This window comes from Pongo abelii, chromosome 10 (assembly GCF_028885655.2).
Source record: "Pongo abelii isolate AG06213 chromosome 10, NHGRI_mPonAbe1-v2.0_pri, whole genome shotgun sequence".
In the NCBI taxonomy this organism is placed as follows: Eukaryota; Metazoa; Chordata; class Mammalia; order Primates; family Hominidae; genus Pongo; species Pongo abelii.
Window position 1 is genome coordinate 45672666 of NC_071995.2, and position 27779 is coordinate 45700444.

Consider the following 27779-nt stretch of genomic DNA (forward strand, 5'->3'; position numbering starts at 1 on the left):
TCTGTGTCTCCTCTGATTGCCTGGGTGTTTTGTAGGGATCTCTGGGGGGAACCGTAGAATAGTTCCCTTCCAGTTGGGTCAGGATGGAATAGGAGGAAAGAGACGGCACCCTGATTGTACTCCCGTTCCCATGAGTTCCTGTCACAGCAAGCAGCCTCATTTTCCTCCATCTGCCTCTTGCGGCAGGGGGCTACCCTGTTCCCTTCCAGGACAGAGCACTCAGTGCCCCATGGAGGTTGGAATTTAGTCTTGAATAAGACATCCTGGTTTGAGGTTGTAAGTTTCTTGGGTCATCTCCACCTGCTCTGCCACCAGAGGTTAGGCTGCAGCCCCAGGATGGCAGAGAATCTAGTTAAGAAGCTTGAGTCAGGTGTTAGAAGTCAGCTCTTCCCATAGCACTGGGACCTCAGGAAACCCTAACAACAACAGGTGGTGGCTGGGGTTGTATATTAGTTTTTGTCTCCATTCCCATAGCTTGGTTTTCAATATTTGCTTAATGACCTGTATAGTCTTGAATCTTCAAACTAAAGCTAAATCTCATGACTGTTGGGCTGACTTCGACCATAACAGAGGAACCCAGAAGCTGAGGGTTAAGTTTTGGTGTTGCCCTGGATCATGTAGTGACACATGTTCATGACAGTGATGACTGATGTGGATTGATGACAGGACATCACCACTTGCACGGAAACAAATGTGCACCATTTCTGAGAATGTTGCCCTAATAAGAACATGCCCTAAACACGTGAAGATGTTCACGTTGCTACATTTGCTCTTTCGTTTTCCTGTTTTCCAAATAGCCTGTGTAGCAGATTTTTCATGGAAGTTTGAAAGAGATACTCATACTGGTACTTCAGTTTTGAAACATTTTTTTTTGTGACCATGTGCCTTAGTAACATTTCTTGCTTTTGATATTATCTTAAAATCCAGTTATGATGTTAGAATGAGAGAACTTACATTTTTAAAACATATAGCAATAAATCTGATGTTATAATACTATCAATTTCCATATCTGTTTACATTATTAGCATCCCAAACTGCACTTTGGGATGTTCTGCAGAGCTTTATTGTAGTGTCTGTCAATTCTTGAACAAATGCCTGGAATATTCTCTCAGCACCCCAGAATAGAAAGAGTAAGTGGCTAGCTTTGGTGTCATTGTCATCACCATTGTGTTCCCAATGGATTGAAGTTTTCAGAGTGTGTTTCTTGGAGAGAGGCTTTGCTAGCTATCTCTTCTCTGTAGTTTCTGGCTTGGCCTGTACTGTGACGTCTTTCTTATCTCAAACTACTTATACTGGATCACCTGGTTGAAGAGTTGTTGCATACAGAAATCTCCGTTCATTTATTTACTCATTCTAGAAAGTATTTATTGAGTACCTGCTGTATGCCTAGGATTGCAATTTCTAATGCATTTTGTCCAGAGTCATAGCTAGAGTTTAAAACACCATCACAAATCTTTTATGCTCACCAGGACTTATATAGGCCACAGTGTATCTCCACCAACTATTCTGCAACCCTAGGTACCTCAATGCAGGACCTCCACGATCTCTGGGTCATCTCTCAGGGATTCTAGCCCAAAGTGTGAAAGAAATTATTAAAAGAATCAGCCTATTTGTTTAAAGCACTACATGAATCAATAGGGTCCCAGGTATTTTCTCTGGGCAAAATAATCCTTATTCTTTGCCTTGATAAGTAAAATTCTTTATTACCTGGTTAGCACTCCTTTAAGATTCTGTGTTCTTTCAGTTGTTTAGAAGGGAACCCGTTTCAGAAGTTCTGTGATTTGCACAGGATCCAAGGGACTTGAGAGTAAGTCTTAGCTGGAGCTGAGACTGCCGACTCCTAGTCCAAAGCCTGTGATGTCGGACACTTCCATGGAGATGGGAGGCTCAAGAGAGGGAAAGCCTGGCCCAGCCCCTTAAAATCAGGAAGCTGGGTCTTTCCACTCAGTCCTGCTGAGTGGAATTTATTCTGAGTCCTGCTGGGGTTGGGAATTTATCCGACAAGTTGTTCTGACCAGTGAGACTGTCTCCTTTCTGGGGGCATCAGGGATCACAGAAGTTAGTAACGATCCTGGTTATTCTCACCTTCCTCTCCGGGCCAAAGGAGGGCAAGGAAGCTGCACAGGGAGCACAGCCCTGCCAGCCAGGGTGGCGATTTCCACCTGACCCTAGTGCAGGCAGAGGCAGAGCTTTCTATGCACTGCCCTGGGCTCTCCCTTCTGCTTCATGCCGCAGTTACCTAGGGAGCAGCTGCTATTATTTCTGAGTTTGACTAGGGACTCAAGAAGCGGATGAACTGCAAGGAGTCACCTTGATCCTGGGACTTCTCTTGCAGAGGTCTAAGCTGATGGTCACAATCTACTGAACTACTTTGTTAAGGGTAAGCAGGCTCTGGAGTTGGGCAGGTTGGAGCAGAGCTCAACTCTCTAGCTCCAGCTAGGAACCCCTATATGTCACCTGCTCTCCTCCAACCCTAATTAGCACTCTTGGTAGGTGGAAGGGTTGTTTAACTTATGAGATAGCTATTCTAATTATGTGTTTTCAATGATCATGTTTTCATTTTACTCCTTTGTCATGAACTAGCTCTGGTGGGGTATATCCTTATTATTATTGTAGGTGTATATGTATGTATGTGTATATACATACATATATAAACCTAGGTATATATTATATATATTATTTAATAATATATAGGTATACTTTATTTAATAATATATAGGTATATATTATTATATTGTATAATAATATATAGGTATATATTATATTGTATAATAATATATAGGTATATATTATATTGTATAATAATATATAGGTATATATTATATTGTATAATAATATATAGGTATATATTATATTGTATAATAATATATAGGTATATATTATTTATATTGTATAATAATATATAGGTATATATTATTTATATTGTATAATAATATATAGGCATATATTATCTGGTGATAATTTATATCATAAATTGAGTATTAATACATACAAATCCAACACAAGTGTCTCATTTATTTTTACTATTTAATAGAAAAGCTGTCAACCTTAACCTGGAGGAAGCAGGAGCAGGGATGGGAGAAAGGGACAGAGAAAGGGGTAGCTCTCTGTTTTATCAGCTGTGCCAAATATTTGGAAATTTACTTCACAAAATGCTACTGCCCTCTGATTGATTTGGAGTCTCCCTCCCACTTCCCGCGTTCCCATCACCGTGGAGAAAGGGACAACTTGCTCATTGTTGCCACCTGTCCAGGTCATTGAAAGGCAAGGGACACCCAAGAGTAGGAAGAAATGGGAAGCAGTCCATTCTTAAGCCTGGTGTTCGGAGTCCATGGAAATTTTAAGTGCAGGCCCAGGGAGTGAAGAATGGGGGCCAGCGTGGCGGGGGCAGGAAAGAGGAATGTGGGTGGGCCCGGTCACATTTCCACCTCTCCTTGACCTGCAACCAAAAGTCTTATAGAGGGACACAAATAGATCATTCAGATTGATCGTGTGCACTTAACCACGGGCCCCTACAGGATTTACTCCCCTATCTTCTTCCTTTCTCAAGGGAGTATCTCCCACATCTCCAATCCAGCAGGATGCAGCCCACATGTGGGCTTACACCCTAAGCTGGCAGGGCACTAATGTGTCATAGAGCTGTGTTCAGTGTTTACCTTCAAGAGCAATGCCCTCCCTCTGGCATACCTCCCTTCTCAAATTTTGGTCTCTGGTCCTGTTCGACAATGGGTTCCACATAGTGCCAAGGTTTACCAGAGAGACAAGTTCATGTTTGTGTGAGGCTGCTAACCCTGGCGGTGTGGCTTCAGTGTCCTTACTCTAGGTTGAAAAATCAACAGAAGAAGTCCTTAGGACTGCTATTTGGGCATGCCTACAGAATGGAGGATTAATGGAAAACAAACTAAAGAACAAACCACAAGTCAATATGTACTTTCCAATAATCTTTTCATTTTTAATATCAATTGATGTTTTAAAAAATACAGAGGTGTTTGACACAGAATAGCACCATTGTGTAGGACACACACAGTTCCTGCGCCCGGCACCTGAAGGGAGGTCTTCTGGCCTGGGCTGGGGGCAGTCACTCAGGGGGCATTTGACTCACACCAGTTAGTTTCCTGCCTCTGCCTTGACCCGAAGGTCTTACAGGAAGACAATAAATAAATAGAACGCCGAGATTTGATTTTGCAGTCTGCCCAGTTCAGGTCTCTTAGAAAGAGAGGGGAGAAAAGTCCGAACTGTGAGAGGGTGGGATGAATGGACATCAGGTCAGGTCAGCCATTCAGTGCAGAGTCCTAGAGTGACTGAGATTGGAAAGTACTTGGGTCCTTTGGGTTTGCAACGGATTGTGTTGTTTCTGGGTTCAGGTTTTTACAAGAAGCAGACTGGCCCTATGTCCACACCGAATTCCTGCTCGGGCCCTCCTATGTCCATGGGTGCAATGTCAATGATGGGGAGGCGTGAAGTCTTCTGTGACCGGTACTCAATGACAGTCTTGCCCCACTTACCGGTGTGTTTCTAGGGGAGAAAAAAGGAGGAGGCTCTGTTCAGTAGATGCCTTGCTACCCAGTTCCAGCTGCGCAGAAGCCCAAAACTGAACAAACTGGCGAGCATCAGAGCCTACAAGGTTGAACCACACTGAGGGGGCTCCTGAGACCTCTTCTTGGCTTGCCAAAGGCCTCTCCACTTCAACTCCTATCCTTAGTGGCAGGGCCCTCCTCCACCCTGCCCTTCCCCTCCTTCCCCACTCCCCACAGTGAGCTCCCAACCTGTGACTACTTCTTCACCCTGTACACATTGCGAGAACACTTCTACAATAATCACTGGGTTCCAGGTAGGGTTTTGTTCCCCTGAGCCATGGGAATGGATAAGGTGGAACGATATGTGCCTCTCTCTCACCTGTCACTCAGCCTATCTTCTCTACATGACCCTCAAACTCATGCCTCTGATGATCCTGTCACTTTAGGACCTGACAGCTGCTGCGGGCCAACCCTCAGCCCTGCTCCAGGCAGTTTGGGCACAGGCAGCTCTTCTCTCTGGCAGCCCCACTCACCGTGCAGCCATCCTTCAGGGCAGTGTACGTGAACCTGCTATTGCCCTCTGCCCGGATCTCCACGTCGTTGGAGCCCTGGATGAGCAGGGCCTTCTTGAGGTTGCCAGCTGCTTCGTCCAGGTAGGCAATGCTGTTCTTGCAGTGGTAGGTGATGTTCTGGGAGCCTTCCGTGGACAGCAGGCGTAGGAAGGTCATCTGGACGTTGGCAGTGTTGGGAGCCAGGTTGTCATCTCCATAGCTGAACTGTTGGAGCAGAGAGCGGCAGTGTGAGGCCTGGGAGCTGGCATTCAATGGGACCAGGGGCTGTAGGGGCTGCCAAGAGTTCATGGTTCAAGGACCTCAAGGGTACTGGGGCAGCAGGGAGCTAGTTGGACATTTTTGCTTCCAGGAGTGGAGCAAGCTCAGAGGACCTCTTTTCCCACCTCCACGTGGGAAAAAAAATACTCTTCCTCCTCTTTCCCTCCTCTCAAGCCCAAGAGAAAACTGGAGGAAAATATGGGGAAGGTGCTAAAAGCTTCCAGGGAGAAAGAAAAGAAAGAGTTTGAGGAGTCATCTCTGCTCATCATCTAGGGCACCCAGGTACTCACATGGAAGCCACCATTGATGGTTTCTCCAAACCAGATGTGTTTCTTCTCCTTGCTCTTGCTGCTCCACCAGTTCTTCTTGGGAACGTTTGCTGGGTTGGGGTAGACGCAAGTCTGGCCAGTCTCCATGTTGCAGAAAACCTTCATGGCGTCCAAGGTGCAGCCTTGGTTGGGGTCAATCCAGTAGTCTCCTGCAGGGGGAAGAGGCAGCACCCATGGGGGCTCAGACAGGCACAGACACAAAAGCTTGAGAGGCCCAGGCCTGACTGAAAGAGACAGAGAGGCCTACAGGGACAAGGCATGAGGTTCACACGTGGCCTGAAAGGAGGGGGACCTGGGAGGATGCAGGGGCAGGGAGATCTGCATGAACTAAGTCCAGCCCTAAGGAAGGACACATGCAAAGAGGGCAGGAGCAGTGCCCAGCTGGTGGATGGAGTCCACTCTGAGGTCACCTCGGACAGGTAGCCATGGCAGGACAGGGGCCAGGGCTGCAGCTTCTCTGCTGTGAAATAAGAGAGGAACCCTCTGGCAGATCCTTCCAGGCCCAGCTCTGCCCTGTACTAGGGGGCGTCTCCTCCCTTGCTGCTGGGCCTAAGGGATGACTCCCTGCTTCCTGGGGCGGGGGATCCTGTTCTCCAAGCTTACCACTCTTCCACTCCGGGTGGCAGAGTTTCAGGTCTCTGCAGGTGCGAGCAGGGTTCTTGCGGGAGCCCTCGGGGCTGCGGATGCTCTCAATCTGGTTGTTGAGGGACTTGAGTGTGGCATCCACCTCGGCATCATGCTGTCTCAGGCCACCAGCTGCCTGGTCAGCCCGCATGTACTGCAGGGGGTCAGGGCCCTTCTCTCTCGGGCCTAAGCCAGCAAAGGCGGACATGTCGATGCCAGGGCCAGGGGGACCTGGAGGACCAGGGGGTCCAGGATTTCCGGGAGGACCCTGCAGCAGGAAACAGAGAGATCAGCCAGGATTGTGGGAAAGTGCCCCTCCGTGTCCATCCCCATTTGCTAGAATGTACTAGAGTGTCCCTCTTCCCAGCCCCATGGGTGGGGCAGAGGTGTAGCAGGCCAGGACCAAGGAAATCACAGCACCATGTCTATTTTTTCCTTAGCCCATCTCTTCAGTTTCCCAGCACTGATCATGGGCCCTGTGACCTCTGAGGAGACCTCAGGATAAAGGATGCCATCACTGTTAGCTGCAGGCTGATGCCCTAAAAGAGGCCCTGAGCAAAAAAGAGCTCAAGCCTCCCGGATGGTAGGGACACTTCGACAGCAGGGAAGGAGTCAGGACACTTACAGCAGGGCCGGTTTCGCCTGATCGTCCACGGGGACCAGGAGGCCCAATGGGGCCAGGGATTCCATTAGCACCATCTTTGCCAGAGGGACCGACGGGGCCAGGAGGACCCTGCAAGAGAGAGGTTGTGAGGAAAGAGTGGTCACCACAGGGAAGGCTGGGGAGTTGCTGGGGCTGGGTAGGTGGCTGTCCTGATAGCACCAGCCACTCTGCCCCCAGTTCTTCACATGCTCAGTCATGGAACCCTAAGTTGGTCTCTATTTGGCCAAGAACCAGCAGGATAGCTCCATGGCTTGCCTACCCTCCTAAGCTCCTCTTTGTAAAATGCTGTTACCAGGGGTCTGTCTGACAGCGAGAGCTGCTTCATGTTTGTCTTACAGCCATTGCGGCCTCAGGCGCTTTTCTGGCCATAGGCACATGAGCCAGTCCTGCCCCCATTACTGAGTGAGGACCCCTGAGCCCACAGCTTCCCCAGAAGCAGCAGCATCATTTCCCTCCCCATGGGAACACAGGCCCGCACCCTCTGAAGGGCCCCCTCCATCTTCCAACTCCATGTCACTTACTCTAGGGCCAGAAGGACCAGCAGGACCAGAAGCACCTTGGTCTCCAGAAGGACCCTGTGTAGAAGGAAGAGGCAAAGGGCTGCGGTCAGCACAGACATATCTATCTATATTCTGGGAGCTGGGGGAGAAGCTTTATGTCCCAGCCCCATTCCCTTTCCACTTCCTCCTCCCTCCAGCCCTGAGGAAATCCTAGAAACTGCTTAGGGTGATCCCAAGCTGTCCTGGCAGCACAGGGAGCTCAAGTGGGCTCTGAGTGGCAGGAGACCTCGGGAAGTCCCAGGCAGGCAGTGACACTCACAGGAGGGCCGGGCAGACCCTGCAGACCAGTGAAGCCACGGTGTCCCTTCAGGCCTCTCTCGCCAGGCTCTCCAGCCTCTCCTTTGTCACCTCGGGGGCCTTGAGGACCCTGGGAACAAGACAGACACAGATTGAGTCAGGTCAGGGCCAGGACAGGAGCCCCCTCCTGTCCCACCCAAGCTGAGGAATCCCCGGAACCACAGGGCTGGAGGCCCAGGAACCACCTGGAGGCTGGCTGCCCTCCCGGCCTATCCCTGGTGGGGACTCAGTGCAGGACACTTGGATACTCACCTGGATTCCCCGGGCTCCAGCTGGTCCTGAGGGTCCCATGGGGCCTTGTGCACCCTAAGGAGAGAGTGAGCGCAGCGTCAGAGAAAAGCCAGGACAGGTGGGGGCCTCCTCTGCATCTGAGGCCACCGCTCCATAGTCCAGAGACCGTCTAAACCCAGGGACTGCCTCAGCCCCACCACACAGGGGAAGGTGGCTTTTACTGAATTCAGGATACTTACAGCTTCTCCTCTGTCTCCTTGCTTGCCAGTTGGACCAGCGGGGCCAGGAGAGCCAGGGGGCCCAGGGGCTCCAGGAGCTCCCACAGCACCAGTCTCACCACGATCACCCTGTCAGGAGAGAGGTCTCAGGCTCATAGAAGAATGTTCCAGAAGAGACAGGAACAGAAGGTCCTTCTAGGCTGAGATGAGTCTGGTTCCAACCTGCCACCCCCAGCTGACCTGTCAGGCCTGACGCAATGTCCTCCCCATCCCACTGCACACACAGACACCAGACACTCACCTTGACTCCAGCGGCGCCATCTCTGCCAGGAGGGCCATCAGCACCGGGGCTTCCCTGGACAAAGTGAAACAAGAATGCATTTAGAGCTGCTTCCTGCCCATCTCCCCCTCTGCTCCCCCAGCCCCCCCTCAGAAGCCCAGGCCTCTCCTCTTCTGCCCAACTCACTCACACTTTGAAGCCAAAGCTTCCTCACCAAGTTTCCCTCCTCCTTCCGGAAGCAGCTCTTGGTCTCTATGCCCGTCTCTCTCCCCCACAACCTTCCCATTGCACCTAGGCTTTCAGGCCTGTCGGCCAACACTGCCACTCCCTTCTCCAGGGCCCCGCCTGGGACTTGTCCTGGCTGGCCCAGCACAGAGACTCACAGGGCCCCTCTCCCCAATCAGGGCCACCCCAGGGGGTCTCACTGCTCACCTCTCGTCCAGGTTCACCTGCAGGACCAGTCAGGCCAGGAGGACCCACGGGGCCAGGAGGACCTCTGTCTCCAGATGCTCCAGGAGCACCCTGCTTGCCGGGCTCACCCTGGAGGGACAGAGACAAGGATGATGAGTGCACGTGGTAAGCACCCCTGCCCAGGGCCCACTGATCCTTCAGGGAGGGGGCAGACAAGGGACAGTCCTGAGGGTGCTGAGGGAGGTAGAAGCCTTGGCAGGCAGGGCCCAGCTTGGATGGAGGGAGGGACACCCCACACTCACCGATGGGCCGGGCAAGCCAGGGAATCCTCTCTCACCACGCTGCCCAGGCAGACCGACGATGCCTCTCTGACCAGCCAGACCCTGGGGACCTGGTGGACCTTCGGCACCCTGAGAGAGGAGAGGCGGGAGATGAGAACTGACAGTGGCCCAGCCTCTTCTGCCCTCTCAGCACAGCTCTGTCTGTGCAGCCCCGCTCCCTGGCATCCCCATGGCCCCTGCTCCCTCCTACCCCAAGCTCTGTGAGCTCAGAAGCCACTCACGACTCTGCTCCCAGGGACCTTGGCATGGGCCTGGTGAGGGACTTACAGAGGGACCGTCATCTCCAGGCTCTCCCTTCTCGCCAGGGGGTCCAGCAGGACCTTGGAGACCGGGTTCACCAGCTCGGCCAGGGGGGCCGCTGTCTCCTCGAGCACCTTTGGGACCATCTTTTCCAGAAGGACCAGGGGGACCAGGGGGTCCAGGGTTGCCCTAGGAGAAAATGCGGGAAGTGAGGACTCATCTCACCCTTCCTCATCCAGGCTGCCAAAGTCACTGTGGCCTCAGTGACAGCAGTTTCCTCTCTGGGGGCTTCTCTACCTCCCCACACTAAGGGAAGGCAGCTTAACCCCCCCAACCCCAATCTACCTCTGCAACCTTCTCACCATGTGAGACAGCTCTGGGCAGCCAGCCCCAGCTTCTCCAGCCCCTGCTCGCTTTGCTTTCTCCCATCTACTTGGAATCCCTCCTTCCTCCTCCCTTTGTCCTCAATCCCCCTTCCTCAGGAGCCGCTCCAGCCCTGCCCCTCTGACCCCTGAGCTTGGCCCCAGCACTCGCTCCCTCTGCCTATGGCGCTGGTGAACCCAGTGAGTTCATCACCACTACTCCCTCCATGCAAACTCCCTGAGAGCAACCCAGGACATGCGGACTTGCTTTAAAGCACGCAGGCAAGTGCACAGAACATGCTCAAGAAATGTCTGTCCAGGATGAAGGTAATCGTGGCAGCCCTGTCCTGCCCACCGAGCCAGCAGGCCAGCCACCCATGGCTAACAGCAGGGCCACAACCCTGCCCCCAGCCACCCTCAGGGGATAGGTCCCCATGATCAGTTAGCTACTCCTCCAGGGGGCGGAAACGGACTCAGAGGAGTGAGGGCCAACCTGGAGCTCTCCAGACCCTGTTGGGTGCTGGGCCAGGCTATTCCACACCTGCCTGTGCCTCTCATGCCAGGAGCATCACTTACATTGGAGCCTGGGGGTCCAACGCGGCCAGCAGCTCCAGGGAATCCAGTGGCTCCCTGTGTGGGGAGAGGAGAGCCCCTGAGAACCTCAAGCCATCAGGAGGTTTGAGATTAAAATGGGTGGGGGGCGGGGGTGGTCTCAGAGCCTGGTATGGAAAGGGCGAGGGGCTGCAAAGCAGCAAGGGGGAGCGAGGGAGGGAGAAAGGGTCCCCGGGTCTGGCCATAGAAGCAGGCACAGGCTGTTTCCCTGCCTCCGGCTTCCTCAGTCAGCACTTCAGGGAGCAGAATGAGGGACAAGCCTTGGGCTGGGGAATCCGGGACCACAGTGCACCCAGCCCACAGGCGCCCTCTCTCCCACCTGGCTGTGGGTGGGCTTAGGCTGGGGACCAACGCAGGGCTGGGAAAAGAGTCGGGGGCATCCCAAAACACCCCCCGCCATGGGAGCCTCTGGGGCCGGGCCCTCTTTGTGAGGTGCAGGGTGGGGTGTGAGAGGCCTCACTCACCGGGGGGCCTTGGGCACCTCGGGCTCCTTTAGGACCAGTCACTCCAGTAGGACCCTGGAAAGGAAAGAGGGAGACAGTGAGGCCCAGTGGCCCAGGGAAGACGGTGGGCTTCTGTCTGAGCCCCAACAATGGACCCCTGAGGTTTTCGAAGATGCAGCTTTCTTGGCACTAAAAACCCAGCCTGAAGAGGCTGCCCCAGGCAGCTCTGTCCCCTCTGCCGCAGGAGACTTGTGTTCTAGGAGAAGCCCGTCAGGCAACCACAGAACCGGTCTGGGGTCTGGCCTCCCGGGAAGCTCTTCCTGCCACTGCCCCCTCCTCCCCAGGAGACCAGCAGCTTGGTTCTGGCTGGCTGTGGCCAGCCTGTACTCCGTCAGTCCCTACACCCCACCCACACAGCCCACATGCCACATGGAAGCTCCTTCTACCGACATGGGGGTGTTCCCAGGCCTGCGAACCATCCTCTGTGCAGCCTGCTGGGGCCTCCCCATCTGCACCCCAGGAGCCCTTCCTTGAGGGAACAATTATTGGAGTGCAGCGTTACCCACCTGAGGCCCAGGCGCTCCAGAGGGGCCCTGAGGACCAGGGGCACCAGCGTCGCCTTTCTGGCCAGCCTCTCCTTGCTCACCCTTGGCCCCAGGCTGGCCATCAGCACCCTATAATGGGAGGGAGGAAGCGGGTGAGTGAGGGGCAGCCCAAAACGCTGGAGCTCTTCCAGAAGAGCGGGAGACTCTGTGAGTATCTGCATGTGTGTCCACCCTGGTCTGGACATGATGGTTCTATTAGTATGCAGGCGGGAAAGGAGAGGAGAGGAGCATCCATTTCCCTCCCCGACAAGCTCCGATGCCCGAGGGTGCTGGAGGTGGAACTGGCCTGAGTGGAGGGACCCAGGAGGATGGACAGAGATACTCACAGGAGGCCCAGCAAATCCCGCTGGTCCGGGGGGCCCAGTCTCTCCACGTTCACCCTGTGAGAGAAGGGGGCATGGCGAGAGGTCAGGCCCTGTGCCTGACCTGCTTCTGCTCCCCTCCAAGAGCACCTTGGGCCCTGCCCAGCCTCCTGTTCCCCAGAGACAGGCATCTGAAAGCAGCCTTAGTCCTGAACACAGGCAGAGGCTCTGTTAACCCAAAAGCCCTCACCCTGAGCACATGATGGGAGTGACGTGCCTTCCCCCTTCCCTTCCCATCTCTCCTCCCACCCTAGACCCAGCGGGCAGGGAGGGAGCCAGTGCCTGGCAGCACGCAGGGCCACCAGGCAGCATGAGGGCCCTCGCTGGCTCCCTGGCTCTCTGGTTCCCAGGGGCCTCAGGCAGAGCCAGGCTCAGAGGTCCAGACACTCACCGGAGCGCCACGAGCACCAGCACTTCCTGCAGGACCGGGAGGTCCAACTTCTCCCTGAGGGCAGAGAAGGGAGGAAGAGCCAGGGGTGAGAAGGTGGGGAGGCAGAGTGGGAGAGGGCAAAGTGCATTCGGGGGGCCTTGCTCGTGGGAAGGGGGCTCCAGGTCCCCCTGGCACAGCCTGTGTTACTGTGCAGCCCATACCCGCACCCTCTCCAGGGCCTCTGCTGAATTCGCGTTTACCCCAGCCCAGTTGTCCCGCCCAATAGAGAACACTGCCAGTGGCGTCACTTCTGAGAGGACCCCCTCTTCACTCCTTACAGCCCCGGTGGAGGGTGACAGTGGTGAGTGAGGACAAGACAGAACCGCCTTTGGCAGGAGATAAGAAGGAGGAGTGACAGGGAGGTAAGGCGTGGAGAGGAAAGGAGCTGGGACTCACCTTCTCGCCATTAGCACCAGCCGGGCCAGGGGGGCCAATGGGACCTGTCAGGCCCTGCGGGGAGAGCAGGTAGAGGTGAGGGAGGCAGGCTGAGCATGTGCGGCCCGGCACCAAGCCAACCCTGGTGCGCGCTCCCACCGCCTCCAGAGCTCCCACTTACCCTCTGGCCCCAGTTTAACAGAGAAGTCCCTGCAGTTGCCCAGCCCCGATAGAGACAGGACCAGGGACCCCACTGGCAGACTGCCCAGCCCCCTCTCCCTCTCTCCTGGGTGCAGATCTAGGATCCCAATGCCCAGCAGTCCGGCAGCCCGCATTCACTTACTCGTCCACCATCCTTTCCAGGGGCTCCCTCAGGGCCTTTCTCACCAACATCACCCTGAGGGAAGAGAAAACCAGCCGCCTCAGCCGGACACCCCAGGAACCCCATGGTTTGCTCAGTTCCACCCAGGCTGGGGTGCTACGGAAAGCCCAGTCCCTGCCCAAGAAAGATTTGCTGTGGTCTCAGGGTGGGTGAGGAGCGGCAGGAGCGAGATGAAGGAACAGGGGAGAGGATGTCACTAAAAGGCAGGGAGCTTTGGAAAGGAGTCTTTAAGCTCCTCAAAAAGGGCTAACAGATACCCTCACCACCAGGTGCCATGAGGGAACGGAAGCTATCACAAGGGGCAGGAATGTGGCAAAGCCATAGCTTTGGTGAGAGGCTGTAACCCAGTACTTACCCTGTCACCTTTGGGCCCAGCGATACCAGCTGCTCCCCTCTCGCCAGGCATTCCCTGAAGACCTGGAGGGCCCTGAGCCCCAGGGGGGCCTGCTGGGCCAGATGCACCCTGGGGAGGGAGGTAAGAGGGAGTCTGTAGTGGACAGCACCTCTCCCTGAACCCGTGTTCATGGAGCCTGGGTAACCAGGGCCCCAAACCCCTCTTCCTTCCCTTCCTCCCGTGTAGACCTCCTTTCTAGCTCCCCCGACTTCTGTTCTTCATTCCTCCTGAGCCCACTCCCCTTCTCCCTGCTCAGTGGGACTCCCAGGCTGCCAAGAAGACCCCTACAGGACACAGCCTCACTTACTTTGGGACCATCAGTACCAGGAGTGCCGGGGAGGCCACGGGGACCCTGGAGGCCCTGGGCACCGGGAGAGCCACGTTCACCTGGGAAACCTCGTTCACCCTGAGGCAGAGACACCAAGAAGTGATCAACCAACAGCAGTGGGGGAGAAGATCCAGGGAGAAGCAAGGAGGTGGGGAAAGGAGCAGGAGCCTAGGACCCAGGGCAGGCCCAAGGAGGCCGCCCGCAGTGGCCAACAGGACACTCACCCTGGGACCCACGAGGCCAGGGGCTCCAGCTTCACCGGGAACACCCTGGAGAACAAAGAAAGATGTGTGAGAGTGAAGGCTTCATGTCACAGACCCCTGAAGAATTCTCCACAGCGGGGCTGAATATTACTCCTCCCATGGGGGATTGTGTCATCTGTGGAGGCTGGGACATGGGTCCAGGACATTCCCAGGCCTCACACGGCTCCTCCTGCCCTCTTGCCCTTGCCTCCTAGGCATCAGAAAAGACCTTCCCATCTAAACAGGTTGCAGGTCCAAAGAGCCCCATACTCACCTGATCACCTGGTTTTCCACCTTCACCTGGGGGACCAGGAGGGCCAGGAAGTCCCTAGAAGCCGAAGTGACAAGTGTTAGCAAAGGAGTGAGTTTTCTGCCCTGGCCGCCAGGGAGGCACAGTATAGAGCAGACCCAAAGGAAGGAGGCAGCAGCAGTGACAGCCAGAGGTGCAGGGAAGGCTCGATGCCTGGCACCCTGCAAGAGGTGTGGGCCCTCCACCGATAGTGCCTACTGCTGTCCCAGGGAGCCCTGGGTGTGGCGAAGGACTGGACAGAGAGCCTGGTCCAGTCACCTACCTGGAACCCAGATGGCCCAGGAGCACCCTGCTCGCCTCGTTCACCAGCAGGTCCCTGCAGTGGGAAAGAAAAGGTGAGCTGAGCCAGTGTTCCAGAGACCCTGAGAGCCACAGCTAGTAGGGCCCAGGGGAGGTCAGCAGGGTGGGTAGGACAGGCGTCTTCCTGCACTGCTCAGACAGTGTGTGCATGCCTCCCTGCACTCCCATCAGCCACCCACACTCCTCTCCACCAATGTGGGTCCACACAGCCTCCTGGGACACCCTGCCTCAGCTCAGAGTGAGTCCGGTGTACCAGCTCAGCCCACATTCACATCTGTCAGCTCCATTAATGGATGGGCTCTCCCACCCCCACCCCTCCCAGCCCCTGCCCCCAGGGCCACCTGGGGAGGCAGGGCAGGTACTTACAGCAGGGCCAGGGGGTCCTGCAGCACCTGTCTCACCATCTTTGCCAGGAAGACCCTAGACGGAAGAGAAAAAGAAAATGCAATGACACGCTTTTCTTCCCGCTTGTAGTCTCCCTAGGATTGGGCAAAGGTACTTCTGGCCCAGAGTTTCCAGACCTCCACGGTACCCCAGCTGAACTCCATTTCCACACCTTCCCCTCCTTTCCTTCCCAGGCCCCGTCTTTTCTTAGCTGTTTTCAGCATGGAAGCCTTCCCCAGCTCCCTGGCCTGCTGACCAATGGCAAACAGAAGTCTCCCTGTGTAGACACCCAAAGGGCCCAGCCAGCATGGGGCTCAGCCACAGAGATCAACACTCAACACTGAGGGGTCCTGGGACCATGACATGGGGAGGCCGTTCCCCTGTCCTCCCTGCAGATGCCCGGCCAACACCAAGCCATGGGCAGTGGGGAAGGATACTTACCCTCAGACCAGGAGCACCAGGCAGTCCCTTCTCACCAGCTTTGCCAGGCTCGCCCTGGAGGAAAGAGAGGGCAGGGCCATGAGGTGGATGGTTTGGGAGGGAGGTGGGGGCAGAGCGGGCTTCAGGGACCTAGGCTTGTGGCCACATCCTGATGGACAGCCAAGATAAAGCAAAGTACCAGTTCTTCTCTTCTGTTCAGGGGCCATAATGGCAACCAGCCTGCTGGGCACTGCCACATGGAACAACTATGGCCGCAATGCTCCGAGGCTCTGTGGGGCCATGGATTTTCCCCAAATCACATGCAGACCCCCACTGCCACCCATGGCACAGGAGCCCCACTCATCACTGTCCCTGGCTAAACTCTACTCAAGATCCAGCCCTTTCCCCAAGAGGGCAGGGAGGTAGGTAGCACCACACGGAAGGAAATAGAAGAGCAAATTATTACTTACATTGGCACCTTTGGGGCCAGGGAAACCCATGACACCAGGCTGCCCACGAGCCCCCTGAGGACCTGGAGGTCCAGGACGACCATCTTCACCAGGGGCTCCCTGAAAGAGAGAACACCATTCTCAGAACATAGACACTCTGACCACATCCATCCATCCAACATCCACTAAGGGCCTACATGGCAGGCCCAGGACTAGGCACCAGCCACACATGCTCAGCATCTAGGATTAACCACATCACACCCATGGGCCCATCTATAACAAGACACCGCTGAGCGTAGAAAGCTGCCCCAGAAAGTGCACACACGATGTCATCATTCCCCCCAAGGATAAGCCCCGAATGCATACTAGGGTGGCATTTTCAGTGCTCACGGCTACTGCACAGGTTACATCTGGCCCCAGTGCCTACCGTCTACCCGCTATCACAGTTCTCAAAATTCACAGTACTCCAGGCCTCCCTAACCCAAACTCCATCTCTCTTTTCCCTTGCTTCCCCAGGGAGATCCCCCCACCCTCCTAGCAGCCCTCAGAGGATAAACTTACAGAAGGGCCAACTTTGCCTTGAGGACCAGCATCACCAGGGCGGCCAGTGAGACCCTTTGTTCAGGAGAGAGAAGAGGGTGGGGTCAGGAGCCGGCCCCAGGACCTCCCAATCCTGGCAGTGCAGGGCTGGAGGGAACCAGCCAGGAAGGGCTGAGGGTCTGAAGCCAAGGGCAACAGCAGCTCTGCTACTTACCCGGGCTCCAGGAAGGCCAGGTTCTCCAGGACGGCCAGGGTCACCGTTAGCTCCCTTGGGGCCAGCAAGACCACTGGGCCCTCGCTCTCCAGGGGCTCCCTACAAGGGTACACAGGGAGTCAGTGGGATACCACGTGACCTCAGCGATGCAGGGAGGGACCCCAGCCCCTCTTCTCCCACTCACCTTGGGACCTGCCAGACCATCTTGACCTGGGAAACCGCGGTTGCCGGGAGCACCCTAAGGAGCCACAGGGAGGAGAGGCAGTGAGTGAGAACGGCCCCAACCCAGCCAGGCTCCAGCGGGTCCATCCCACTAACCCACCAACCCCAATTTCTGGGGAGCAGTAGCTGCGGCCTGCAGGATTCTCAGAGGTTAACTTCTAGAGCCTGCCCCCCTTCCTGGGAAGGAGCTCAGACTATTTCATGTCAGTCTGGTGGTTGGCGGCACAACTCAGGATCAGACTGCCTCTCCCCATGGTGTGGATGGAAAAAGAGGAGGATGACATGCGGAAAAGGACTTGACCAGAACACGGACCACAAGGACTCCACTTCCCTCTCGAGGTCACAGCCCCCATGGGATGGAGCCTCCTCATTCACTTACTCTTTCTCCAGGGGGACCGATGGGCCCAACGCCACCAGGCTCTCCACGGGCACCTCTCTTGCCTTCTTCACCAGCGGGTCCAGGGGCTCCCTGGGGGCCAGCGGGGCCCTGAGGACCAGCAAAAAAGAGAAACAGAGTGAGCCTTCACCTGGCCCTGGAGCAAGCCTCGACTCAGAGTATGGAGGAAGTAGCCTTGGCAACTGTTTCAGGGCCGGGGGGCTTGAGGACGAGAGGCCATAAAGGATGAGCCGTGGCAGGGCAGAGGGAAGTGAGAGGGGCTAAAGATCCAACTGTTCACACTGGCCAAACCAAGGATGGGAGCTGAAGCTGTATCTGGGCCTTCTCAGCCCTGTTAAGTCTCCTCCAGGCATAACCTGAAAGGACCCAGATTGGGGGATAGATCCCTGGAGGAGGTAGGCGGTGGGGCGAAGGGGCTGAGGCCTGTGCCTCATAGAACAGCAGCAGAGAAGACAAGGGCTTGGGGGCAGATACTCACAGGTTCTCCCTTGGGGCCTTGTTCACCTTTGAAGCCAGCAATACCAGGTTCACCCTTGAAAAGAGAGGCAGGTCCTCACACCGGATTCTCTCCAGGGAGCCTGCCCCACCCCAGAACCCCTGTTCAAGATGCCCTCGGATGGAGGCCGCTGTGAGGCCAGGGCAGGAGAGCATGGGAAAGAGGGGTGATGGGGTTTGACTCCAGAGATGTCAGTGGAACTTGGGGGTCACTTTGGGCTCTTACCGTCTGACCTTTCGGGCCCAGAGGACCAGTTGCACCTTGAGGACCAGGAGGGCCCCGTGGCCCAGGGAAGCCAGGAGCACCAGCAATGCCAGGAGCACCCTGTGGGCATGAGAAGAAGGGAGGGGTGTCAGGAGAGGGGAGAGGCAGGACTGGGCTCTCTTGGGGTAGCAAAGTCCAGGAGCAACACTCACAGCAGATCCTTTGGCTCCAGGAATTCCATCTGTTCCAGGGTTACCCTGAAAAAGGAGACATTGTCAAATAAGCAGCAAAGAATGAACCCCAACCACCTCCAGCCCTCCAGGGTCCAGATCCAGGGACCTGGCATAGGTGCTGTCCATTTCAGGGACATTCCCACTATGTGTTTCAAGAGGAAGATGGGATAGAAGGGAACACATCTAGAGATGGGGACAGGCATTGGGCCAGAATGAAGGTTTGGTGATTGGAGCCCACAACTGTCAGAGCAAAGTACAGAGTCAAGAGTTCCAAGGCCACAGACCCCAGACCCCCCCAAGCCAAAGAGAAGTTGCACTTACAGAGGCACCAGCAGGCCCAGGGGACCCAGGAGTACCAGGTTCACCGCGAGGACCTTGAGCACCTTCAGGACCACGGGCACCAGTGGGGCCGGCTTCACCCTGGGAAAAGACAGGGAGGATGAAATGAAGAAGAAGAGATGGGACACAGACCTCTAGCGGGTAGGCAATAGCTCAGGGCCAGCTGCAAGCACAGCACTGAATTATGCACATGCACCCAACCCTGCACATGAACATGCGCGTTCACACACAGGTCACGCTGCCGTTTTTGTCCCTGCCTGACCGAGCTGATGACTTGATGATTTCCCATGCCTGCCTCCTCTACTGCTTACCTCGTCTCTACACAGTGAGCCTCCACACGCCACGGCACAGCTACATACTACAGCAATGGGCAACCTGCTGTTCCATGGACACCATCAGAAAACCGTGGGCTGGGGACCCTGCCATCCTGGCACCGTGGGATGATGGACGGACACCGCTCTCTCCCCCACCTCCTGTTTTTCTATTTTATTGAGGAACTGAGGTCCCTTCTAAGTTTCTGAACATCCCGGCTCAGAGCACCACCTCACTCCCATCTGGCTGACGGGTGAACAGTGACACCCTGGCTCTGGCCCCAGTCTGTTCTCAGTAAGCCAGAAAGCCAAGGCAAAAGCATATGGGGACTCTGCCCCTCCCTGCTCTCAATATAGCCCAATTCCCGTTAGCGGGGGCCTCTGGCAAGCCCCCTCCCCACAAAATGGCTTGTGCTTTTACTTTCATTTTTTCCTGAAAATTACAACCCACTCTAGATGGCAGAGTCCCTGGGGAGGGCTGCTGACCTGGAGAGAGGGCAGAGCCTCCTCAGGTTTCTTCTCAGAACATTCCTGCTTCACTGTGGTAATTATTATTTTCCAAAGGTCAGCCCCCCTCACCTTCTGCTGTCCCTCTTCACAATGGGTCTCCTTCACCCGGCTCCTCCGGGACCTCAGACACTGTCTGGTTGCCATGGAAACCCCCAGGAGGGAAAAAGCAACCTGATGCCAGTGACACATGGAGGCTCCTTATTCATTCCCAGGGACGTTCACACTGGAATCCCTCCTGGGCTGCGAGGCCTGTCCCTGAACTGGCTGGCCTCCCACTGGCCTCTAGTAATCCTCCAGAGAACTCCATTAACATGGCTTGGAAGAGCCAGGCACCCCAAATGAAGCAGAAACCCAGAGGGGAGTGGGGGCTCCCTGCCTGTGCCCTCTTCCCTGCCCAGTTCCCTCCAGTGCCCGTCAGGGCCCCGAGCTTTCTCAGCTGTTGAGTCTCCCCTAGGTTTTCTTCCCTGTGCTGCCACTCCTGGCCTTCTGCCCCTGCCAGGCCTCTGGTGTATCCCCGTCTTCTTCTCTGTCCACCTTTCTCCACTCCAAAGTTGTAACTGGATCTCCCACATTTTATCTTGTCTTACTTTCCCTCCAGGTGAGGCTGTGAGTGTCTGGCTTTTTGCCCTGCCTGGGTGGAGGGGCCAGTGGGTGGGGTGGTGGGAGCTACTTCTCAGAAGGGAGCAGGTGGTTGTTGAGGGAGCAATGAGCAAGGGTTACGGGGAAAGGACAGCTTCTCGGCACCCAGAAATTCCTGACTGGACAACAGGGCACGTACCTTGGCTCCAGGAGCACCAGGGAAGCCAGGACCACCAGCAGGACCGACGGGACCCTGGAGAGAGTAGGCGGATGAGAAGAGAGGTGAATGCCAGTTCTGGCCTCCAAAGCGAGCCACCCCCACACCTCACACTCCTTCCCTCCTCTGTACTGATTTCACTCCATATCCATTGTGGCTAAAAGGCCTTGGATGAAAATTGTCCCCGTTGCCAGCGTCCCCAGGAAACTTTGCCTGGCTTCAGAAGGCAAAGCAAGTTTCTGACTACATCTGTGGTGAGAAGCAGAAACTCCTTTGACCTCCCTCCTCTAAAAAGACTGCTGAAAGGATGGCTGAGGAAAATGAGCCCATGCTTCAAAGCTTGTTATCGACATACTCAATTGATATTTACAAACTTCTTCTCTTTCCTCCCCCTTTCCAGTAGACATCGGAGTGCTGCTGTGGTTGCACCCAATACACCCTGCAGACTACCTTGGGCTGCTTAACGGGACTTAAAGCACAGCAACAATGACCTGCTGAGGATGAAATGAACTTACCGGAGGCCCTGCGGGGCCTGGCTGACCATCGTTGCCTCGGGCACCCTGTAAGCAAGAAGGAAGTGACCATGAGAGGTGCCCACAGGCCCTGTCTGTCCCTGCTCCCGGCCCACCCTTACAGAAAACAAAGGAGACACTGTGTCTGGGGTGTCCCAGGGCAGAGCACAAGGATGGCGAGGTGTGGGCTGCAGCTGTGGTGTCTGTGTGAGTGGGTGGCCAGAGGGCAGTAGTGGGCTTCTTCTAATCTTTTTTTTGTTGTTTTTGAGACGGAGTCTGGCTCTGTCGCCAGGCTGGAGTGCAGTGGTGTGGTCTTGGCTCACTACAACCTCCACTTCTCAAGTTCAAGCGATTCTTCTGCCTCAGCCTCCTGAGTAACTGGGATTACAGGCATGTGTCACCACACCTGGCTAATTTTTTAATTGTTATTTTTAGTAGAGACTGGGTTTTGCTGTGTTGGCCAGGCTGGTCTGGAACTCCTGATCTCAGGTGATCCACCCTCCTCAGGCTCCCAAGGTGCTGGGATTACAGGCATGAGCCACCGCACCTGGCCCCTAATCTTAAACAAAGCTTAAATCATTTCCTCTTTTCTTCAACTTCAGTTCAGACCCCAAATATCCGTAACTTCAAGGCCAAGTGATCATTTAAAGACTGAGAGAATTGAGTGTAAGGAAATGAAACAGCGAGGCAACCACATGGACTCAGTGCTTCCTGCCTGCTCAGGGGGAAGCTCTTTCAAAGCTTGGTTAACCTCTCTGGTTAAGGCTTGGTTAAGGCCTCCTCTTGGTTGATTCCAGGTTGCCTCTTCCTCTGGCCCATCCCCAGACAGTCTGCTCTTATGGAAAACAAAGATGCCCACAGGATGTCTACCACTGGCTCCCTGATGGGGCAGGGCACCAGCCACAGCTCAAACACTACATCTGAGCTCAAGCCCTAAGAGGCTTTGGCTTACAAAGCAAGGCAAGGTTGCCAGCTCCTTCTCTAGGACTGGACTTGGAGGGGGAGGGTTTTTTCTGCCAAGTTTGTGGTGGCACCCCGCAAATGCTCTCTCAGGGTTCCTTAGGGCCCAGGGAACTCTTTACCCAAGCTCTGAGGGCCACAGGCTGGGTGGAGTTGGGCCTAGGGCCTGACTGAGCAGGTCAGGGGGGTACCTTTTCCTGCTGAGTCCTGCCTGCCAGTCTCTGCCTCTCCTTAGAAGCTAGAGAAGGATGCTTTAGGGGGAGCTCATGTTTTAAATACAACTCAACTCTTCTTCCTGGCTGGGGTCCATTTCTCCTAATGGAGACTCTCCAGATTGGCATTTAAGAGGAAAGCAAGAGAAGACTTAGAAAAAATGTCAGCAGGAACATAAAGCTTCAGGATTGGCCACAGCCCCTCTGGGCTGCTTCGGGAAGCTGTTCCTTGGGAAGCTCTGGAGCACCCTCTCCCCAGGGGTCAGCCACCAGGGAGGCCCAGGCTGGGCCTGAGTGAAAGGGAGCTGCCATGCTGCTCTGAGAGGCCAGAACTAGGCTGGCATCTGCCACCTCTCCCTGCAGCAAGTCTGGAGAGAGGACACAGTCAGGCCCAAGGGAGGGCACATGACCACAGCAGGCAGATGCCAACCCAGCCCAGTCTCCAGGCCAGCCTTGACACTAGATCAGCACTTGGATCTACATGAGCCTACCCCGTGTCTGGGGCCTGCACACCCCGGACACTGCACAGCCCCCTTCTGGAAGTCAAGGCTGAGAGGGCTGCTGGGAGACCACAGAGCAGAGGCCTCGCAGAGCAGACTCCAGAGAGGAGTCTGATGGGAGGGGAGAGGGAGGAGGAGCAAAGAAGGGCTCAAAGGCAACGTTGTCAATCTTCTAAGCCAAATCCTACACACGCTGCCAGCCTAACTACCGTGGGGACAGGAACCAACAAAGAGAACCAAGAAGCAGGGCGGCTGTGCCCAGGAAGGAGGGAACAAGGACAGGAGATGGAGCTTGTCTTTAGCCCATACAGACTAGGGCCACCGCAGCTCTGAGCCTCGCTAAAAGGCCACAAGCCAGCGTCCTGCTAATCTGTAGAAACCGCAGTGTTTCTTGGCAGCCCCAGTGCTCTCTAATCCCCTCACACAAAGTGACCCTGGGGCAAGGCACTTCAGCAGCTCTGGCTGACAAAGGGGGGTCGAGGCTTCTGCTTATTTCACTGATCTGCCATTGAGGGAAACTTCTGCCAAACAGACACATTAGCTGGAAAGCAGCACAACGGAGTGAAGCTGCTTTATTTTGGCCAGCCCTGCAAGGACCTGTGAGGAGGGGCCTCAGAGCTTGGGTGGTGGGGGTATGAAATCAGCAGAAAGCATAATCTTTCTTAAACACGGCTTTCATCGCATCACTCGCCTGACCAAGCGCCTACAAGGACTCTCTATTGCTAAGGGATCAGAGCTAAACGCCTCTGTCTGGCACCCTGCACCCTCCATCAGCTGCCAATCCCCTCACTCTTAATTTCCCACATTAACTAGAGGCCACCAGAGTCTGAGGCTGCAAGGCACCATTTATCTTAAGCTATTTCACCTTTCTGTGTCTCGGTTTCTTCATCCGTAAAATGGGGAGAAGAATAGAACCACCTCTCAGGATATGGAGGAAGATGAGATGAAGTAAAGCATATAGGGTATTAAACACAGGAAGTGCCTATGGAATGGTGGCCCCTGGTACTATACCATAACATCCCTCACAGCAGCAGCCAGCATAGAGCCCTGTGAGTCGATGTTCACCTGTTCCACTTTTCTAGGGCATTTGAGCAACCAGGAAGAACAGAGAGTAGCACGGTGGTACTATAGCCAACTAAGTCTGTCTGTAAACTCCAACTGGATTGCCCAGGCAGCGGGTGGTGGCTGTTGAAGGGATTACCTGATAATCTGGACTGGTTAAGAGAATCATGCTTTCACCCATCGACCCTCCCATTCCCATCCTTCCTCCTTCAACTGTGCAGACTCAGCCTGGGAATTTTTGATGGGCACACTGGGGGTGAATTCTTAAGGGATAACAATACTCCCTATGCCTCACAGGGTTGTTTCCAGGGTCAAGAGAAACAAACCTGTAAACTCTAAAGTGCTCGGCAAATGGTGGTGTTTGGCTTTGTCAATTACTCACCGCAGCGCCAGCAGGGCCAGTCCGTCCTCTTTCACCAGGCAGGCCACGAGGACCCTGGAACACACACCAGGACAGCCTAAGCATGAGTTGGCTTTACGGTGCTCAGAGTGACCATTTCTACCTGTGGGCCCTTTGCAGATACCAGAGGAGAGGGAGGATGCCCACACCCAGGAAAACAAGGACCTCCTGATGGTGCTGGCTCCTTGACTAGCCAGGATGCCTCAGATCACACCCAACAGTTTTCTCCACAGGCAGAACACATGAATGTTCCTGTTGCTACCTATTGGGAACCTCTGTTACAAGCACACCTTGCTCCTTGCAGTAGATGAGCTTGACAAGATGTTGAGACTCAACAGAATTTTTTAAAATGGGAGCATCTTTAGTGTGATAACATGGCTATCTTAAGGAAATGTTGGTGAAATCTTGAACAAATCATCTGTCTAATACATTTTGCTTTTTGCTCACAATCAGATGAAATCTACAACAGTGAATATGAACTTTGCACAAAGGGAGCTCTTTGCAGCCATCTGATAGTCTGAAGAGTCTCTGATAAACCTTCCTGGCGGGTGTCCATACTTACCATTGGGCCCGGAGATCCGTTCTCACCCGGGGAACCACTCTCACCCTGGAAAAATGATGCACAAGGTCAGTGTCTGGGACCCCATACTTGGCCCCCAGAAAACTCCTAGGGAAGATGCCAAAAGCCCTGGTCATCTCAGCTCGCACTAACACAAACTTCAGTCCTGTGAGGGACAATGCCCTGAGCTCTCCAGGCCTGCTGTTGGCCCATCAGGATGTAGGGCTGGTGTTCCCAGCCAAGGCTGCTCTGAGGAGCTAGTTCCACTGAGCTCCACAGTGTCTCCCTGGCTAGGAAGAGGGGCTCCTCATTGTTTCCCTCCTCCCCATCCCATTGCACTTTCTGGCCTCTCACCTTCACACCAGGAGCACCCGCCTCTCCCTTAGCACCATCCAGGCCTGGATAACCCTAAGGAACAAGAGAAAATGTTCAATCAGACTTCTGGGAAACCCAAGTTGGAAGAAATGCACGCACCCCAAAGTGCTTTTCTCTCCCACCAGGCATCTCTTCCTTCCAACCTTCTCACCCATGATACTTACTCTGTGACCTTTGACACCAGGAAGGCCTGGGGTTCCTGGGAAACCACGAGCACCCTGCAATCCAAAGTGGAGGTGTTCAGAGCACAGAGTAAAATAACAGGGGAAAGCTGCCCTGGGCTGCAGGAGGGCCTCCAGCTCCCTTGGGCCACCAGGGCATTGTCTCGAATCCCCACACTTGGACAGCTCTTTCTGTAAAACCCAGACCACCCCTCCCCGTACCCCCCATTTTTTGCAAAGTGGTATAAATAACAACTGCCCAGCCTCCCTCATGAGAGCCTGAGTGGAAATTACAAACATGGTCGTGATAAATATAGGGGCTACTGGTGTTACTTCTCAGAAGTGACCTCATTGAACTGGATGCACTGTGTTTAAGGCCACAGGGAGGGAGACGCTGGGAAAGATGCTTGAGGCTGGGAAAGGTGGCGTTTACCTGAGGACCAGGCGGACCCCTTTCACCAGCTTTTCCAGGTTTTCCAGCTTCACCCTGAAGGGAGAGACAGAGATATCCCAGCTTCCTCAGAGACGCAGTAGCATAGTGGGGGCACCCCAGAGGGCTTCCCTTCTTCCAGCCCTCCATGCCTTTGCCTACCGGCTCACTCATCTCCCTCACCTCCTTCAGACTCCACGTGCCTGGATGCCTTTCATGGGTCACGATTTATTCTTTTGGACACATGCATAGCCCATGGTCAAGCTCCTCTGTCCTCACCAGCCTCCAACTTCCCCTGAGAGGCTTTTTCTCTCCTCTCCTAGGTTCTGCTGACTGGACATGCTCTCCCCAACCTCAAGAGACTTTTACTGTCTAATGCTATTCATAAAAATAGCCCAAGAGTGCCAACTCTTTTCTCTTCATTTCGTTTGCATCCTTTGTAGACATCCTGACTCAGGCTGTGCTTTTTCTAACTCATTTACAATTAAGATAATGCTGGGTTGTTGAATGCTTCTTTCTTTGTTTTTCCTTCTCTACATCTTTCTGCCTTGTATTTTTTTCTCTCCCTTCTCTCATTTCTCAATTTCCCTTCCTGGGGCTAATGATGTTTTAATTATTTCTCTTCCCCTTGGATCCAAAGCAGTCCCCAGGGAACTTGCCAGCACAGTCACAGTGGCCATATAGATAGGAGATGGCATCAGGGTTTGGGACTGCCCGGTCTTGCTCCTCAAGACACCTCCACCCTGGGTGCCTGCCTGTCACTCCCCCAGCACACACCCTCTCCAGGCCCTTTCAAAGGAGGCAGCTCCTCGTTTGTCTACTCGTGTATACTCACATCATCACCAGGCTTTCCAGGGGGACCAGGAGGACCACGGGGACCCATGGGACCCTACAAACAAAGGAAGATAGTTTAAGAGATGGTTAGAGTGGGAAGACACCTAAGCAATGGACAAAACTTTGACATTGTAGTTTTGGAAGCCAGTTCTTCTATGAAGAAGAAAGATGGGAAGGTCAGAGCAAAGGTGCAGAGAACATAGTGGGAGGCAGCAGACAGCACAGGCTGGGGTGACCCAGAAAGGGGGCTGTTAGGACAGAGTCCCTGGTGGTCCTTGCCACGTTGGGCTGTCTGTCAGAGTTACTCCACAGCTAGGAAGTGACATCTGAATTTCCTTGGGGCCACCGACTGTGGGAAAGAGCTGGGCAGAGCCTGGGAGGGACAGCAGCTGCGGTCCCAGTGGTCTATCATTAGAGGCTCCCCCAGAGAAGGGACAGGGCCATGCCGGTACTCACAGAGACACCAGGTTCACCAGGTTCACCAGGATTGCCTTGAAATCCTTGAGGCCCCTAAAAAGTAAAATGAGGATACCAGGTCAATCCCTATAAACTGCTAAAACATCATAGTGCTTGGGAATCATCTGCAACACCATGGAGGTGAAAAGACTTGCAGATACTTACAGGAGCACCTGCAGGGCCTGGAGGTCCTCGAGGTCCCATGGGGCCCTGCATCGGAACAGAAAATGAGGGGTTTACTGCACATGCTTCCTCAGTGGCCTCCAGTGTGCCATCTTCTCCCAGCCAACAGCCCGGGCAAAGGACAAGAAGTTACTCTGTGGGCAAGGGGCCTAGAGCGGCTGCTCCCTCTCATTTCCCACTCCCCACGCAACACTCTATTTTTATTTATAGGCACCATTTGGACAGAAAAGCTGGCCTTGCTTTCTCCTGGACAGCAGCCATGTTTACTAAAGGCTGAGTTTCATTTAGCATGTGCCAAGTCAGAGCTGCGGGCTGAGATTTCCTGCTGGAAGTCTGTGGATGCTGGAGAACAGTAGCTGCTGTCTGCATTCTTCAGTTCTCATTCCAAGAGCAATAGCAACTGGCCTTCTAACAGATCAGCCTATATGCATCTCCCCATCTTCATTCTTCTTAGTCACTCCAGCGCATCATTAAAAGTGGCATCCATTGCCATTAAAAACCAAATGCTTTGGGCTAGCTGAATGGGAGATTACATAACTACGGAGGAGAGCCGCTCTAAGCAATTATCTGTAAAGCAGAGGTTGTCAGACTCTCTGGCTCTGCTAAGGGCCACCTCCTGCCATTTTGGCTGCAAAGAACTAGTGTATTTTCTTACCATTGGTCCTTGCATTACTCCCATCTGGGCGCCACCAGCCTTTTCATCAAACCCTCCAGCCATCTGGGCAGCAAAGTTCTGCAGAGTAACCCAACAACATTAGGAGGTTGAAAGGCACTAGGTCTTCCCTACTTGGCTAGGTAAGCTCTATCTGGATACAAAGAACTCTACTGAGATAAACTCTGATTGTTGGAGACTAACCTATCATTGATCAGAATTACCACTGATGCCTGGAAAGTAATTTTGGGAATGGATCATTAGATGACAGTGGCAAAATT

At 54.5% G+C, this 27779-nt stretch overlaps 1 protein-coding gene across 3 annotated transcripts in view; it reads right to left on the bottom strand.

The window, feature by feature from the left end:
• Window positions 1–3912: 3912 nt before the first annotated feature.
• COL2A1 (collagen type II alpha 1 chain) overlaps window positions 3913–27779 on the bottom strand; it is a 31591-nt gene continuing 7724 nt past the window's right edge. For all 3 annotated transcript variants that reach the window (XM_054527189.2, XM_009247671.4, XM_054527190.1), the window contains 47 exons: window positions 27502–27579; window positions 26829–26873; window positions 26664–26717; window positions 26209–26262; window positions 25377–25430; window positions 24947–25000; window positions 24762–24815; window positions 24411–24455; window positions 23831–23884; window positions 20718–20762; window positions 20185–20238; window positions 18568–18666; window positions 18226–18270; window positions 18035–18133; window positions 17792–17845; window positions 17296–17403; window positions 16879–16932; window positions 16695–16793; window positions 16502–16555; window positions 15962–16060; window positions 15513–15566; window positions 15054–15107; window positions 14650–14703; window positions 14352–14405; window positions 14060–14104; window positions 13815–13913; window positions 13469–13576; window positions 13075–13128; window positions 12753–12806; window positions 12318–12371; window positions 11891–11944; window positions 11526–11633; window positions 10981–11034; window positions 10481–10534; window positions 9570–9731; window positions 9264–9371; window positions 8983–9090; window positions 8572–8625; window positions 8292–8399; window positions 8074–8127; window positions 7784–7891; window positions 7486–7539; window positions 6926–7033; window positions 6280–6568; window positions 5638–5825; window positions 5051–5293; window positions 3913–4515 (listed from right to left, as the gene is read on the bottom strand). In XM_054527189.2, the coding sequence (XP_054383164.1) occupies window positions 4369–4515; window positions 5051–5293; window positions 5638–5825; window positions 6280–6568; window positions 6926–7033; window positions 7486–7539; window positions 7784–7891; window positions 8074–8127; window positions 8292–8399; window positions 8572–8625; window positions 8983–9090; window positions 9264–9371; window positions 9570–9731; window positions 10481–10534; window positions 10981–11034; window positions 11526–11633; window positions 11891–11944; window positions 12318–12371; window positions 12753–12806; window positions 13075–13128; window positions 13469–13576; window positions 13815–13913; window positions 14060–14104; window positions 14352–14405; window positions 14650–14703; window positions 15054–15107; window positions 15513–15566; window positions 15962–16060; window positions 16502–16555; window positions 16695–16793; window positions 16879–16932; window positions 17296–17403; window positions 17792–17845; window positions 18035–18133; window positions 18226–18270; window positions 18568–18666; window positions 20185–20238; window positions 20718–20762; window positions 23831–23884; window positions 24411–24455; window positions 24762–24815; window positions 24947–25000; window positions 25377–25430; window positions 26209–26262; window positions 26664–26717; window positions 26829–26873; window positions 27502–27579 (3933 nt within the window). In that variant the 3' untranslated portion in view covers window positions 3913–4368. The remainder of the gene's footprint in view (window positions 4516–5050; window positions 5294–5637; window positions 5826–6279; window positions 6569–6925; window positions 7034–7485; window positions 7540–7783; window positions 7892–8073; window positions 8128–8291; window positions 8400–8571; window positions 8626–8982; window positions 9091–9263; window positions 9372–9569; window positions 9732–10480; window positions 10535–10980; window positions 11035–11525; window positions 11634–11890; window positions 11945–12317; window positions 12372–12752; window positions 12807–13074; window positions 13129–13468; window positions 13577–13814; window positions 13914–14059; window positions 14105–14351; window positions 14406–14649; window positions 14704–15053; window positions 15108–15512; window positions 15567–15961; window positions 16061–16501; window positions 16556–16694; window positions 16794–16878; window positions 16933–17295; window positions 17404–17791; window positions 17846–18034; window positions 18134–18225; window positions 18271–18567; window positions 18667–20184; window positions 20239–20717; window positions 20763–23830; window positions 23885–24410; window positions 24456–24761; window positions 24816–24946; window positions 25001–25376; window positions 25431–26208; window positions 26263–26663; window positions 26718–26828; window positions 26874–27501; window positions 27580–27779) is intronic.